The sequence below is a fragment of the Orbicella faveolata genome, unplaced genomic scaffold (assembly GCF_042242905.1).
Source record: "Orbicella faveolata isolate gen_17 unplaced genomic scaffold, um_ofav_v1 contig_24, whole genome shotgun sequence".
Lineage (NCBI taxonomy): Eukaryota > Metazoa > Cnidaria > Anthozoa > Scleractinia > Merulinidae > Orbicella > Orbicella faveolata.
Genome location: NW_028301552.1, coordinates 26,998,421 through 27,015,000, shown reverse-complemented (window position 1 = coordinate 27,015,000; position 16,580 = coordinate 26,998,421). Strand labels below are relative to the sequence as shown.

Here is a 16,580-nt window from a genome sequence, read left to right as displayed (position 1 = left end):
GGAACTTAACACGATGTTTTGACACAAATCGTATTGCCACAATTCTAACTTCTAATTTCTAACTCAGGAATACATTCAAGGCCCTTTGTGACTATAAAAAAAAACTCCACATGGGGATATTTCCTCTAGCTAAAGGCTCAATCAACAAGCTGGCATGCATATGGCATGAAAATTGCGCAAAAATATTTATGCTCTGCTCATGACTGAAAAGAATAAAAATGACGCTTACTAAGACAAAAGTGGTCCGAGAAGCTAGAAAAACTTCTGTCACTTTGAATCGCCTGCATTATTTCACCAACTTCTGTGCCGCTTTGTAGCTTTGATGTGGTGCCGCGTCCATGTTTACATGCATCTTGATCTTGGGAATCCTGTTGTTGTTGTAATATTTCATTGTCACACAACTCCTCTTCTTCGTTGCTTTGAATTTTTTGTTTAAGTTTCTTTCTTCGCCAAAGAGTTGAACGCGAAGGCTCACCTTAAGCTTGAAATCTCCACTTTTTGTAGCCAGAATCGTTCCGTGTCCACGCTTTTAGAAAAAACGCAGACCCGCAAACAGCATAGCAACCAAGTCCAGAATGTGACTGACAAAAACTGGATACGAATCTTTGAACCAATAAGCAGCTTGAAATTTGTGGCGGGAAGAGAACAATGGCAATCCTCAGAACTAGGCTACCACGCGGTCAATTGAACGATCAATTCAACTACCGTTCTTACCAAATCTTCTCAGTCTTCTGTCTTCATTTTCATCAACGTCAACCTTTCAAGTCTACTACGTATCAGGTAAGATCATACCTTAATCCGTAAAAGCATTACTATGATTCGATGATTGTGAAAGCTATGTATCGATGATCCTTAGAGATTTGGACCTATGCGAAATAACTGATGTCTGTGGTGGTTTGTAGCGCGCACAAAGTTTCCGGCCTCCAAGGGGGAATTGATCACAAACTGACCACGTATTCTGTAACAAATCTTAAGTTGATATTACGAATGTGATTACGGAATACATGTTATAAACGTTGGTTATAACAACCGTTGAAAATGATAGTCGATTAGCAGCCGAGAAACTGTGCACTAGTCAATGCTGTAGCTTTATTAGCTTTGTAAATGATCCCGCCACATTATCAGCTACAGAAATGATCGCAAGTTCTAGATTAGTCTTTAAAAAATAGTCTAACCTCTCAAGTAAAAGTTAACTGGGCTTAAACCGCTAGTGCACATTCACTTTGGTTGTAAATTCCAGTGAATTTACTATCACTGATATGTTTTTGTCAAAACTACACATATCCTGACCTTATGAATTCTCTTGACCAAAAGTGTGAAAATTAACAAGCCGACATACTGATCGTGGGAAGCTAATAGTCCTGGGACTTCTTTATAGCCCTTACAAAACTTTGAGTTACACTGTAAATGAACTTCTGTTCTCTGGCGCTTCACTGGTTTGGTAGCATCCTGTTTCCAGACCACCAGAAAGGAGTTGTGACAACTGACAAGGCGCGCAAGACAGCAAACAGCCTTTCTTAGATGTTAGGATTAAAAAAAAAAGTCGCAGTGGCCCAATACCCTGTGAATGTTGTATTTTGTTTTGAAAAGTGAAATGTTTCACTCGATACTGATTTCTCCAGTCCGTCTTTTGTTGTCCTTTGACATGATCTGGTGTGATTTGACCTCGATCTTTCGTCTTTTGGTGGAAAAATCAAAGAGAGAAATTAAGGCAATTAATTGAGACGAGAATCTGTTTCATGGAAAAGCCGCAAGCCGCTCGAATGATAGAACTGTTTGAATCGGCCGCAGTTTCAAGCTGTTGCTCAAAGATAGGTTTAACTTTAGAGCATAAACAGCGATCAGTATCTAGCTTCTGACCAAAGTTTTTCCAGAGATCTTACGAGGTGTGAAAAGGCCGAAACAATCAAACACAGATTTGCTTTGTTCGTTTGTTGCACAGCTTAACACCGAAACAAGTTTAAAATTGCTTGCAATTGTAAAGCATAAGTTGTTAAAATTTAAGTTTGACGGACGATGGTCCAAAATACGATATGCGTATTTAGTTTGCACTATGATCATAGCTAGCTGTGGAATATACGTTGATTCTCTTGCACGGCTGTTTCAGTATGTCATCATCAAAGTCGGCAAGCCATGTTGTAGTTGCTTGGAAAAAGAAAGGAGAGGAGGCTTTTGAAAATGAATTGGAGGAGGCGATTTCAGTGAAGAAGTTGATTTTCAAAGGATCGGCCCAAGTTGGAACTGAAGTCTCTATGCAGTACAAGAATGACCTTTGGACGGGGAAAATTTTATCTGTTCATGGTAAGTTTAGTATAATCTCCTACGATCGCAAAAACTCAAATACTCGGAAACCGGTTACTCGGCACAATTCTTACTATGACTGGTAGGTTTTGATACTTTGAAATACCAGTTGTTAATAACAAGGTAGAATGGCCAGCGAAAGTTTTTACCCAAGGTTCGTCATGCCGCTGAGTGTCTTCCGCTTTACCGATCGACTCGACTGGGCAACCACCTTTTTCAGGTTGAACTTTCTATTTAATCTATCTCCAAATAGCATTGTTCCCTTTCCTTGTTGGTCTTCTTACGCTGTATTAATTTTCACAGTGATTTCATCCAAAGTGTTCAAGCGTCTACCAGTTTGCGGAACGTAAAATTTCATCATGCATATACTTCATGTAGTGTGCACGGAAAGTATGCTGCCCATTGTGAAGGCTTCTTTTTGTATTGTTCTTATAAAAAGGTAGTAAGGGTGAAGCAGATAAAAACTGCAAGAGCATAACCCCTGATCAATCAGTCAGTGCCAAAAAGCAGAGCACTGGATGTGCTAAAAGGAAGAGGAAAACCAATAAGAAGTTGTTTGCTGATTATGACATTTCAACAACTGATCAGCCAGAGGATTCAAGTGATTCAGCGGGTGAGAATTAAATTTTGACCTTTTACTGTAATTGCGAGGCATTGTGGCAATTTACTCATATGGCCATTACTCATATGGCCAAAATGATAAGATACAGTATTATGACCCGTTCAAGAAAAGTGCCTGGAACCCTTTGTGCATTAAAGCAACAATTGATCAGTTTTAACCAGAAATGGCTATGTCAATGGTTTAAACAAGCCACTTTAAACCTGTTACAAACTTAAAAGCCACACTACATAATTTTTTCCAGTTTTAATAAGAATGACTGACATTTATTTTGTTTCACTCATCAAAGCAATAATTTTCTCTTGATCGAGAACAGAACATGCACCAGCTGAGAACACTAATTCACAACGTAGAAAGCAAAAGGGCAAAAAGAGGAAATCAGGGAAACAAGGTTTGTGTTCATGCTTTATTCTTTGTGCGGTACTTAATGTAATTTTAGTGTTTTAAATCCTAACTAACCCTTCAATGTCACTTTTTCCGCCAAGAAAACCACACCTGCGAAGAAGCGTAAAACTACAGAGGAGAAGAAGGAAGAGCTGTCACTTCTTTGTCGGAAGCTGAATGACATTGAGGAGTCCATTCTAGTAGCAACACCAGGCAGCAGATCTGAAAGAGTGAATGTGGATGGCTCATCCGAGTCTGATTGGTCAGACGATGACAGTGAAAACTCCTTAATGGTTATTCCTACCCCACAACAGGGAAACCAATTACAGCATCCCCACTTTGGAGGGAAAAGACCAAAGACAGTACACCCACCTCTAAAATGTATAAATGTTTGGTGCAAAGAAGAAAAACAGAAGAAAGATGATGAAATACTCCAGCTTAAAGAAGAGGTGCTTATGTTGAAAGAGGAGCTCTGTAAGTAATAAATAGGCAGCATGCAGTGTTAATACACTGTGTAAGCAATAAAATGTGACCTTTCACGCAAAAACGTGCTATAACGACTTTCCTTTTTCGAACGGAATTCCGTTTAGAAGCCGTTTGAAAGAAATTTGCATTCGTTCGAACGACCTGGGTCATCCATTCAAAAAAATTTGCATCCGTTCGAACGGCTTGCTCACCCGTTTGGTAGAAATGTCCAGCTGTTCGAACGACTTGCTCACCCGTTCGATAAAAACGTCCAGCCGTTCGAACGACTTGCCCACCTGTTTGTTAAAAACATCCAACCATTCGAACGACTTGCTCACCTGTTTGATAAAAACGTCCAACCGTTCGAACGACTTGCTCACCCGTTCGCTGGAACATCCATCTGTTCAAACAACTTCAGTAAAACGTTGAACGGCTTTGATCATCCATTCAGGAATAAAAATATCTAGGCATACGAGCGGTTGTCTTAACCTGTTCGGGTACTCGCGTGTTCATGTCACCTGAGGAAAAAAGCCCTTCGATCACTTGAACAGTCTGCTAGCAGATTACGCGACAATCACAAAATATCTCCAAATAATGAAGCTCATGAAGAAACAGTCCACGCAGAAAAATCGAGCTACGGTGTAGTTAGCCTGGGATCCAACGGTTTTTGCTTCCGAATGCCGATTCAGAAGTGCTGTTTTCATTTTCTTGCGTGATCTGTGAGCGAAGACAACTTTCGTTCAAAGCTCACACTGAACCGCTGCTTGTGTAAACAAATGAGAACTACGATGTTGTAAATTTTAAAAACTTCTCGCAAAGTTATTATCGCAGGCGAAGAGCTCTTGCAGAAAATATATTTTGCGTTTCTAAACATACGGTAGTCAAGGAAACTTGAAAGTCGCCTATAGAAGCGAACTTCTTAAATTCTACCCTGTTTACAATGCGGTAAAATAAACGTTACCGGTATAACTATGGTTGTGATAAGCACATACATTGTAAATGATTTTCTGGACACCGAAATCTCATGAGTCTGCCTTGTGCATTCCTCTTATTTCGAAGAGAATCCACTGAATGAAATCTGTAAGATGGCAGCATGCACTGAGCAGGTAAGATAACAATCATGTTGTTGTGACGCCCTGAATTTGCATTAAGTTTCAAACATTAACAATGCGTGAAAACTGAGTCACGCTTTTGTCATGCATGCAAAGTCCTGTGCTTGTTTCCGTCGACTGAGAAGCTTGCTTGTTGTAAAATTTGGGTTACACTTCCCAGTAAATACGATGTATTTTTAGCCTTTGCCACAAGGAACATTCCGGAGAGAAAAAGCCATTTCAAACAAGCTCATTTCACGCCGCGGGTCTGGGACTCCGGGACACATCATAATAATAATAATAATTGTAAACAGTGTAGTAAACAGTAGACGAAGTGGTGAGAATCATCTTCGGCTAAATTTGTTTATGTTTTGATAGATATAAACACTTTGTAGAACATGCAAACAGCAGCTCACGCCGATCAAAGAATTCGAAGTTTCATCAAATGCGCATCCGTACTTTACTTTTTCTTTGGCCGTTCGAACGGCTGCAATCATCCGTTACTTCTTAGGCGGTTCGGACGGTAGGTTAAATCTGAAGTTGCCCGCTTGCGGACGCAAAAAGAAGTTCTTGCGCGTGCATTATTTTTGGGCTGTACTGAAAGACAAAGAATTGACAAAGACTCCCATAAACGACCGTGTATAAAAGAATCCAGCTTTTTCTATCTGCGCAAGAATCTCTCGCCGAGAACGAATCAGCGAGTCAGTTACAGTTACATTGGACAATTATTATTTTGCAAAGGCGAAGAACAATTTTTTCGACTTCTCTCCCTTTATACCAGGTAAAGAACTACCCAGACGCCTGGAGTCCATGTAAATGACGCCTTCTGACAGCTGTATTGTTGTTTTAAATCAGTCAGTAGTTGTTTATTATGCAAACACGCACAAGTTCCGGCGGACCAATAAAAACACTTACACTTCATTTATCCAATGAAAACAATGGATTTTCAATCCGCGCGACCTTTAGTGTAACATAAAAAATAGGCTCTGTTATCAAAGTAAAGTAGTCACATGTGTTAGCGAGTAGCCTCCACAGTTTTCAATCTCAACAGTCGCAGAATGTCTCTAAGACAGTTGTGCAAGCAAACAAGTAAACGTGTTTCAAAAGCACTTTTTCTTTTCCCTGAAGAACGCAAAACAGGTATCGCGTCAACTTGTTTCATCGTCGAGAAAGACCTCGATTTAGTGGAGGGACAGTCTGTCCAGGTTAACTGGGGGGGAAAGAAAGTGCAAGCGGAGATCCTTGCTGTAAGCGGTAAGTGTCAATTGTATGTTTTGAAGTCTATATCTTTTAGTTAGGTGATCCTTTCTCATAAGCAATAGCAATTTGGGATACAGTTATGATTTTTTGTAACACCAAGTCCGTAATGTCACGTCCATGTTACAGATGACGAGAAAATGTTAGCTGAGAAAGACCTGGAATGGTACAAGAAGAATTTTCCAGCAGCGACAGAACAAATCCGAGAAACCACAGAGCCACCAAGAAAAAAAGGTGCCCGAAGTAAGGTAATCAGTTAGGTCGACTATTTCTTTGGGCTCGCTTAACTTCCTAATCTAAGTTCTGGGGAACTTCTTTTATTGGCGATTGACTCAAATTTACCATTTACTCGTTACACCAATTAAATCTTCGTAATATTGTCACTCGACCCTTACCTTGCATAACTCCAAAATGTTGTTAATTTTGTGAAGGATTTTGCGCTCTGTTTTGTACTGTTGTTGCTCAACCGTTACCGTGTGTAGCTCCGAAGTGTTGTTGTTAATTGCGCGAAGGAATTTTTGCTCTGATCAAAAGGTAATCATGTGATTTTGTTTGACTTAGACTGCTGAAGTGCAATGTCCCGAGACCGAAGCAAACCCGAGTGACCACCCGTACGAGCAGTTCTTGGTCGGCCAGAAGCAGCGGCAGCACGAGTGGCAAAAAGTCTGAGAATCCAAGAGGGCCAAGGTAGCAGAAAGTGCAGCATCTGTGACGGTGACAAGTTCCTCCCTACAAGACGATGTTGTCACTATACTCCGCCAGCAGCTCGCTGCCAAGACAGAGGAGTGTCGTCAGTTAATGAATATGGTAGATGCCATGGAAGAAGCAAACACTAAAATTCTCTCCTGCCAGATGCAAATGCAAGAAAACGTTGTTAAGGTAATGCATTAACCTGTGGTCAGGTCCGCTCTCTCTCGAAACAAAGACACAACACTCTATAACATCACTATTTTGCAATTGGGAAAATTTAAAATATTAGTTAAGTGGACTACTTCAGGATTTAGAAAATCATGGATCGCCAATGACAAATTGAAAATCTGGGCAATTTTCTTTAAACCGTACTATTTTACTGTACATGGAGATTACAAATTGCTGTTGAAACACTTATTTGATTAGAAACCACAACATCGCTAAACATAAATGGAGGCTAATAGACGGCCGTATCGAATTTGAAAAGCTAGCGTTTTGAGTGTTGGCCCTTCTGCTTTGCTCCAACTGAAGGTTTAACACTCGAAACGTATGCTTTTTCATATTCTCTAAGGTCACAAAAAGCTAATTTAAAAGCACTCTATGTCCTGAATCTGTCAGCTGACCCGAATTTCCGTTAACTCTTGTAGATGATGGAGAAATTTGAAACATCCCTGTCAGGAATGGAACACAAACTGATGAACAAGATGTCTGCCTTGGAAAACAACGTGAGCGCTGCACTATCAAACATCGAAGGACGCCTGGAGTCACTGGAAGGACAATCCCTTACTCATTTTTCAAGGGTAAGAAATTTTTGTAAGACTGCCCCTAGATTTCAGCCTGAGAGTTTCTAGTGATACAATTCAAACAAAGAGGGTTTTCTCATTTTCACTTAAGCTGCGAAAGCGGGCTGATTTCCGCCTTCGATTGAACTTTTTTACAAATGACTAGAAAAATTAGCGTGACGAGCCCAAAGAGCGTCTCTCTATAACGTAACAGGCTAAAAAAAATATGGTAATGTTTGATTCTAAGCAGTGATCATATTTCAGAAAAATTAAGTATGGTCACGCTAATGACCTATCAACAGGAGAAATCGGTGAGCAGACAAATAAAAAACGTTGCTCTATTTTTTTTCCTTGCAGCTCGACCTCGATGCCACAGTCACAGATAACAGCTTTGCCACTGACATCCCAGAGTTAGACGAAAATGAGCCACCTGCAGACATCAGGGAACTAAGCACCATTGATACTGACACACTGGAAGGCTTTGCGAGGAAGTCCAACCAGCCGAGATCAGTCAGGTTGTGCAACCTACCAGAGTGGCAACTTCTGCGCAGGAAGTCGGTGAGGAACTAATTGGTACGTGTGTGACGCCCACGAAAATAAAAGCAGTCCAGCAGGCCCTGGGACGAGAAAGTGAACGGCACCTCTGTGCGCTGAAGCTCCTGCAGTCTTTTTTCACCAGCAAGGAACTAGCGAACAGCAACACTGATGGTACTTATGGAAAAAAGTGTCTAGACAGCGCCAAACTCAATTCACTTAAAGTGTTAGTTTTCACTAAGTTTCCAGCTGGCGCCAACGAGGATAAGGAGAAAGTATGGAGGTATATTAAAAGCAAAATTAATTCTAAGTGTCGCGCTATCTGCAAGTTTACCCCAAAAGACTCAGCTGATTGTTTATCGTAATCATTCTTTTAATAAACCGTAGCTTAAGAATATTTTTGTAACTAGCTAGCTGTTTATTTATTAACGGTGTCATCTGTATAGAAAGGAGAATTGTCAGTAGTACAATAAACATTAATTTTGTAATTGACTCTTGCCTGTGCCGGTAAGAAGTGACACTTCAAAAAGACAATGCACACCGACTCACCAGCGCGTACCGAAAGACAAAACTTTTGCCAGCAAAAATGGGACTTCGGTAAAAGGCGCAACATAAAAACATTGTTAAACTTTTTTTTCTTTTAATAGAGAACATTTCACTGTTTAAATCACCAAATTGCGCCAAGTAGAAACAGAGATGTCTTTTCTTTTCTTTGTTTCCATGCTTGCCAGTGAGAAGTGACACTTCAAAAAGACAAAGCACACTGACTCGCCAGCGCGTACCGAAAGACAAAACTTTTGCCAGCAAAAAAAGTGACTTTAGTAAAAGGCGCAACATAAAAACATTGTTAAACTTTTTTTTCTTTTAATAGAGAACATTTCACTGTTTAAATCACCAAATTGCGCCAAGTAGAAACAGAGATGTCTTTTCTTTTCTTTGTTTCCATGCTTGCCAGTGAGAAGTGACACTTCAAAAAGACAAAGCACACTGACTCGCCAGCGCGTACCGAAAGACAAAACTTTTGCCAGCAAAAAAAGTGACTTTAGTAAAAGGCGCAACATAAAAACATTGTTAAACTTTTTTTTCTTTTAATAGAGAACATTTCACTGTTTAAATCACCAAATTGCGCCAAGTAGAAACAGATGTCTTTTCTTTTTATCACGCTTGCTGGTAAGAAGTGACAAAAAATTTTTTAAAGACTTTTTTCGCCCAGCAATTATTTTGACGCTGCAAAAGATAACAAACGTGACTCGCCGGCGCTTTCATTAAAAAGACTTAACTTGACCATTTAAACGACAATAAACTCTATTCAAACTTTGATAAAATATTTTTTCCCCTTTAAAAAGAGATCATTTTACTGTTGTATTATAGAACCAAGTTTTCCCGCATACAAATTAAAAAAGAAATAATCTTTATTTAATAGTAGATAACACATGTTGGTCATTGACTTTTATAGATTTGGCGGCTCCTAAAAGAGCCATTTTTAGCGACCTGGACTCGTCCACTTCGACGAACCAGGGCGCGGTGGCTCCTAAAAGAGTCGTTTTTGTAAAACTGTAGAGCAATGTCGAACGCTTGACGAGAGGTTTCATGGCGCTGGTGCAACCAGATCTTCTGTTCCTGGTTTGCAGAACTGGCGAATTTCGCGGTGCAGATACTGCTTCCGTTCTTGAGATAATCCTTGGGGGTTTAGCTTTGCTGGAAGCACTGCGGGTGGTAGGGTGGCAGGGTGTTTCAGCAGCAGAAGAGATCGCTCGGGAGAAGTGCTGTACTCTTTGAAGTAAATTTTGCCAGGTTCCTCTTTTGAAAATCTACAATGATGGAACTTTTTTATGCCGGGAAACTTGACGAAGTACTGTCCTAGGAACGCTGACCAATCGTACACTGGCACAATAACTTTTCCATTGTGTGTCCCAACAAGTTGCGCCTTGTTTACTCCCGCAGTGCTGGAAGACTCAACCATCTCGGCAAATTCATAAAGAGAAGAAATGTAAGTAACTTTGTACGATCTCTTGATAATTCCAAAGGAGCGATCCGGGCCAAACTTCGTATGTCCAGCAATTAGAAACGAATAAGTGATTGAGTCGTGAAGCTGATTTATTGCTCTCCATGCCAGGTACCAAAGGAAACAATTGTTTTTATTCTGCCCCGAGCAGTTGTCAGCATGAAGATGGACGCACGTCTTGCCAAGTCCATGGTTCTGGAAGTAATGATGAACATAGCTTATTGTGGTGTTTGCCCCTTTACCAACGTCACTTGCCTCGTCAATAAGGTAGTTAACCTGTTGAGGTACTGCTTCGCACATGACACCAAAGATTCCGCATTTGCGTGGTGTTTTAAAGTAAATCGGTCCCGGCTGCATCGGGTTACTGGGAATGTGAATTTGCTGAGCAAAGTCAAATGAATAGTGGATAACTGTATCGACTGAGCATGGGTCATGTTGCTCATCAAAATCGATTGTATCTGCTAATCTTTCCAAAATGTTCTTTGATTCAGTACAAGTGTTCCTGTAAAATTCCCTTTCTGTTTGAACGCAATTTAAATGTTCCTGCTGAGCCAAGATGCACTGAGACTTTTCATTATCGGGAAGGTTTGCAGACCGCAGGAGTTTCGAAGTGTTCTGCTGGCAAGTTAAACAGAGGTCAGTCATGGGCTTAGCGATGAGAAGATCAGGATGAAACTGCTGCCATAGTTTTGTAAATGAAGTGTAGCCAACAGCTTGCTTGCCCGTTTCTTCGCAAACTGTTTTAAATGCACGCCATACATTCATTTTTGTCTCTGACGATGAAAGCAGGCAAATGTCATCGTTTTTAAATCCCGGGATTCTGCCAGGAAGTAAAACAGCGTTTTCTTTGGCATAATTAGTTAGGAAGTTCTTTACGTCCTCGGTTACGGCTTGGGGCAAGGTGTTGTGCGGTAGTCTCTTGTAGTTTCCATGAACCCTCGATGAAAGTCCGTGTTCTTCATAATGTTCTTTTAGTCGGCGAAATCGTGAATAGCTTATTCCGTAAAGACTTAAGAACATATCCTTGCAGATCGGACGGTTAAGGTAAAGGAAACTGGATCGTGAACTTCGTTTCCTTTTTTCGCCAATGATTTCACTATTCGTGCATACTTGAATGTTTGCCAGGATAACAAGATCGAGTTCTCCATGCGACAGTTCCAGGCAATTGTTTAAGTTGGAAAGAACAGCTTCCTTCGAAAACTGTTCACAACACTGGCCACCTTTCGTGACACGAGAGCACCCGCATCCTTCTTGTAAAAACTTTGTCACTTTTGCTATGATTTCTTCGCTTTTGAGCACGTCAAGCAGATCGCATTCAGCCATGATGAAGGTTTTTACTGTAAAAAATAGTTCCTGCTAGAGAGTAGTTATGACAACGCGTCCTACTGTCAAAGTGATTGATGCGTTTGGCTGGTGTTGCGTTACCTGTCACTGTTGTGTAACTTGTATGCAAATTTATCGAGATCGGTGTAGAGACACGCAGCCGAACTGAACTGATGGCAATGCGTTTGAGTTGTAGTCAAAAGTAAGGGTTAGCATAGCATACAATTTGAAAATGTATCGGGAACTGTTAGAAACAGAAAGTTGGGGTATTTTTTTTGTAAAAAAGCTAGAAAAAACATCACTGCAAATACTTACCAAGTTTGCATTCGCCGTTGATTTTCTTTCGAGTTCCGCCTCAGCAAACTCAGTTATGAATGTTCTCTGCATTTCAGGTTTACTTTCTTTGGCTTTCAGTGGTGAAATAAAGTAGTAACAGGAGCAGTTTCAATGATTAACAGCCATCCGCTCGAAATTATTTTAAGTGAGATGTGTAGCGGCACGGCACCATTCGAAATAAACTAAACGAATTATAATCATGAAGTTTCTAAGCCGCTCGTGACTGCTCGTTCGAAGATTTCATGAGCTGTTCGAACGTTTAGATCACCTGTTCGAAAGTCTTTTATGAGCCGTTCGAAATTTTTTATGAGCCGGTCGAACGGTTTGTTTTGTTACCCGTTCGGAATGTTTTGCGAGCCGTTCGAACGGTTAGGCTACCTGTTCGCAATTTTCCCTGAGCTGTTCGAACGGTTAGGCTACCCGTTCGCAGTTTTTCCTGAGCCGTTCGAACGGTTAGGCTACCCGTTCGCAATTTTTCCTGAGCCGTTCGAACGGTTAGGCTACCCGTTCACAATTTTTTCTGAGCCGTTCGAACGGTTAGGCTACCCGTTCGGAATACTTAATCACCCATTTGAACACTCATTGAAACCCGTTTCAAACGGCTTGGTGACCCGTTTGTAACCCGTTCAATGGCCGTTCGTTTCACCCGTGTAACGGAAAGTCGTTAATGCACATTTTCGCGTGAAAGGTCACAAATTGTAAGTTGCCATTTGCTTTATATGTTTCAAACAGTCAGTCAATTGATATACATTACCAAACACAAATTATGGGGATTATGGATTTGCACGCTTATTTCTTTAAGAACAATTTAATCAAAGAATCAAATCATAAGTTCATTCAGTAAAAACATTTGTTTCTCTGTATATTTTGGGACTGATATCAGTAAAAAACACCATTGTTTTGTTTTATGTAAACTTATTGACTCAATATTTAAATCCATCATGCTAACACTTGTCTAATAATTAATTTTACAGGTAAATCAAAAGAAAGTACAGGAATTAATGCCCAGAGAAAAATTACAAAGGAAAAAGGAACAGCCGATGGAGTATGTATAAGATGTTTTGTTTTAAAATTGCACATAGTTAACTGTACACTATAATTACATGCATGTACCTCTCTACAGGCAGGAATCAAGAGGTAGGAATTGACATAGTTCAACCTGCTTTCAGCCTTTTTTTTTACTGCAACCAGTGGACTCCTCCCATTTTTTCCAAAAAAAATGTACTTTGCTATTTACATTTACATGTAACTTGTGATAACAACTTCATTGAAACAGAGATAAAAAAAGTAATTTTGAAAACATTTTTTTCATTAGCTTACAGAACTTGTCAGTGGATCAGGCATCTGGATGTGCCCTAACAAATTGGGTGCAGCCATTAAAGATGCTGAAAATAAATCCAGGACAGTGTTGGTGAGGTCACTGCTGTGTGGTTTTTATAGCAGAGAAGAGCTCTTGTCTAAGACATTCAAAGAACTTGACAAGGATGTCATAGAGGCCTGTGTTGGTAAGTGTAGTAACAATCACTTTTCAGTGTTCCTATGCCTCCAATAATACAACAGTACTGTGCAGTTCCAGAAAATATCCATACTTCCCCCACAGAAGGGATTGGAATTTCCTGGGGGGGGGGGGGGGGGGTTATACCAATATGCTACAACTGAATAGAGTAAGAACATGGAATTTTGAGTAATAAGAGTCATCTTCTAGTTCAATGTTGTTTGGACAATTATATTGAATGTAGTTTTGTTCTTAAAACAGATTTTGCAATGGTTGCAAAACTTGGGGAAGTAAAGCCTGTGACTAAATCAGAGCTCAGACAAGCCTTAAGATGTAAAGTAAATTCAATCAAATTTAATTCATCCAAGCCTGGATATTTTGTAGGTAAGATATAAATAAATTTATATGTTGCTAAATGGTACATACCTAGTACTGATATGCATAAAGATGAACCTGTTGTAAGCATGCAGCATTGAAACCAAAAATAGTTACCCCTTAGTTGAGGTGTTAACATCTCTGTAAGCTAAGTGCATGGCGGGAACTATTAAACTTTTTAACCGGGAAGTGTCCACTTACAGGACTGTCCCTTAGTGGACTTTAGACTATACGTGTAGTGTAAATTGTATCCAAATCAGTTTTTTTTATTACCAGACCACAAGTCATCATTTAGCCATAAATAATGTGTAAGTGTTACATACCCCTAAGTTTTTACAGAAGCAAAATAGGAATGTGGTGAAAGCATTCTTTTCAGTGATACAGTGTTGTGCATCCAATCAATCTTAATCTTACAAAAATCAAAAAGCAAAATGGTATTGTTCACAAAGGTAATAAAAATATAAATTTATTGCATGGTGTGTGAAATATTGCCTGTTAATTTTTGCTCTATTTTTATTTCAGAGTACAGGAAAACGTACACCGGCCCCAAAAAGGCAAAGGATGGGGAACTAGAGAAAGCCACTGCAGCTAGCTAACTGTCTAATCATGAGTTTTTTTTAAACTTTACTTTGTATTATACTTTTTTATCACTTTGGCCTTACATAACGATTGAAAAAATAAAACAGTGCAATTAATTGAAACAGTCTCTGTGAGTGAAAAATTTATATTATCCATAATATATGTCTCGTAAACCATCCCGTCACGTAGGCAGGCACAGTTGTAAAATACTACAGTTTGAGCAAACTTTAGTCTGTCAGGAAGGTTTTTTTGTATAATTTTACTATGTTACCTGTTTTCAAGCCATTTTGTACCCATTTGATTTGTGGATCTATGAACTGGCAGTACTATTTACCTTGCATGGCATACATTAAACAGTTTCAAAATAGGGCCTTGTGCCCTATTTTAAACCTGTTTTATCCCTGGATAAACTAGGTTTAAAATAGGGCACCTATTTTAAAACTATTTTATCCCTGTTTTATGTTTATTTTAAGGCTATTTTCAGCCTACTGTCCAAGGATTTTTCTTATATGTCTCAATTTTATTCCTGTTTTATGTCTATTTTAAGACTATTTTCAGCTTATGGTCCAAGGTTTTTCCCTACTTATCCCAATTTTATTCATATTTTATGTCTATTTTAAACCTGTTTTTTCTGTGGATAAACTAGTTTTAAAATAGGGCACCTATTCTGAAACTATTTTATCCCTGTTTTATGTCTATTTTAAGGCTATTTTCAGCCTATTGCCCAAGGTTTTTTCTTATTTATCCCAATTTTATTCCTGTTTTATGTCTATTTTAAGGCTATTTTCAGCTAATGGTCCAACTTATTCCGATTTTATTCATATTTTATGTCTATTTTAAGACTAGTTTCAGCCTATCGTCCAAGGTTTTTTCTTATTATATCCCAATTTTATCCCTGTTTTATTTCTGTTTTAAGGCTATTTTCAACCTATTTTATTTTTAGCTTGTCCTATTCATACTATTTTAACACTATTTTCTCATCAGGTTGCATACACATTTTAGACTATTTTTACACTATTTTAAAGCTATTTTAAAGCTAATTTACAGAATCTTTGAGTACACAGATCTGGACTATTTTTCGCTATTTTTTGTTTCAAAATAATAGGTTTAAAATAGATAAAAAGTTCCTTTAAAATAGTCCTTAAAAATAGGGAAAAAATACAAAAAAGATAGAAATAAAATAGGTATAAAATAGATTTAAAATAGACCATATTTTCATAAGGGTAAATGGTTGTAAATTTTCTCTTATTTGATTACCATTTAAGTTGGGTAGAAGTTGTCTCTGTAAAAGCTATAATGTCACCATTACAAATTAAAGAATCAAACGTAATGTCAACACTGTTTATTAAGAGATCTGATATTAAGAAGGCTGATAACTAACGGTGTCAGATCATTTTGGTGCATTTGTTGATCATGCATGGTGATCGCTTCTACATTTCTTAATCTTTCATATTCTTCCCGTACTTCAGGATTTGCTCTAACATGCTTGTGTTCAATTTTTCCAAGTGTGTAAATACCTTGTAATGTTTTAGCGCAACTTATTGCAACATATATTTGACCATGGTTAAAACTTCTTTGTATGTTAAGATGAAAGCTTATTACTATTCTATCCATTGTCAGTCCTTGCACTTTGTGGACAGTGCAAGCCCATGCTAATGTAATTGGAAACTGTATTCCTTGTGTCTCAGGTGATGATGGCTTATTAGGTCTTACTTTCATCTTTGGCAAGAATTGGGTTCAATAAGTACTTCTTTATGTTCTTTAGCATATTGGTTATTGCTATTATTAATCATGTTTTGTCCTGCTTTATCATCATCAAATTTAATGAATATTGTTGATGGCCTTTGGATGTTTGGATTGACATATATGTTGACTACTGTACCAATCTGACCATTGATCAATCTGTCTGAGATGTCAATATTAGCTATGAGCATTACTCTTGCTGTTTCTTTTAAATGAAGTTCATAATCAAGTCTACCAGTTTCAGATCTTCCTCTTGCCAGTACTCTGTCAATATCTTGTTTGTTGACATTGTTAGGATATTGATCTGTGGCTTTCAGGGTAAACATAGGTTTAGGAATCTGTGCTAATTTTGGATTGTTGTGTGGGTCTACTGGGATGTTTTCAGCCCATATGTGAAGAGCATCTGATGGGTAATTGCTGCCTAATGAACTGATTGATCTTGGCTGAATGCTGCAGATGTCTTCATCAGTCTGGGATCCAGTTCTCGATCTATTCAAAAGTTCAGTAAATGGTTGGTCATTTTTTTGCCTCATTATTTATGCGAGCTCAATCATTTCAAATGCATGCCAAGTGTGACAAAGATTAAAAGCATTATTTGCAT

The 16,580-nt window shown here is 38.8% G+C and overlaps 3 protein-coding genes and 2 pseudogenes across 5 annotated transcripts in view; 2 read left to right on the top strand and 3 right to left on the bottom strand.

The window, feature by feature from the left end:
* Positions 1-737, bottom strand: part of LOC110047846 (uncharacterized) — a 4,305-nt gene extending 3,568 nt beyond the window's left edge. For both annotated transcript variants that reach the window (XM_020753589.2, XM_020753590.2), the window contains exon 1: positions 230-737. In XM_020753589.2, the coding sequence (XP_020609248.2) occupies positions 230-287 (58 nt within the window). In that variant the 5' untranslated portion in view covers positions 288-737. The remainder of the gene's footprint in view (positions 1-229) is intronic.
* The window catches only part of LOC110047849 (ATP-dependent DNA helicase PIF1-like), a 39,238-nt pseudogene extending 22,708 nt beyond the window's left edge, over positions 1-16,530 (bottom strand).
* On the top strand, positions 2,610-14,461 carry LOC110047891 (uncharacterized). Its single transcript, XM_020753641.2, has 7 exons — positions 2,610-2,914; positions 3,237-3,311; positions 3,406-3,778; positions 12,762-12,832; positions 13,103-13,292; positions 13,544-13,666; positions 14,180-14,461. Exons 1-7 carry the CDS (start codon positions 2,867-2,869, stop codon positions 14,251-14,253), a joined length of 954 nt encoding a protein of 317 aa, XP_020609300.2. The 5' UTR covers positions 2,610-2,866; the 3' UTR covers positions 14,254-14,461.
* Positions 5,607-8,710, top strand: LOC110051319 (uncharacterized; annotated as a pseudogene). Its single transcript, XR_016207839.1, has 5 exons — positions 5,607-6,153; positions 6,235-6,365; positions 6,679-6,996; positions 7,455-7,607; positions 7,947-8,710. The product of XR_016207839.1 is annotated as an uncharacterized LOC110051319 (transcript).
* On the bottom strand, positions 9,631-11,746 carry LOC149111155 (uncharacterized). Its single transcript, XM_089291356.1, has one exon. The coding sequence runs from the start codon at positions 11,449-11,451 to the stop codon at positions 9,712-9,714; it is 1,740 nt and encodes a 579-aa protein (XP_089147482.1). The 5' UTR covers positions 11,452-11,746; the 3' UTR covers positions 9,631-9,711.
* Positions 16,531-16,580: the final 50 nt, after the last annotated feature.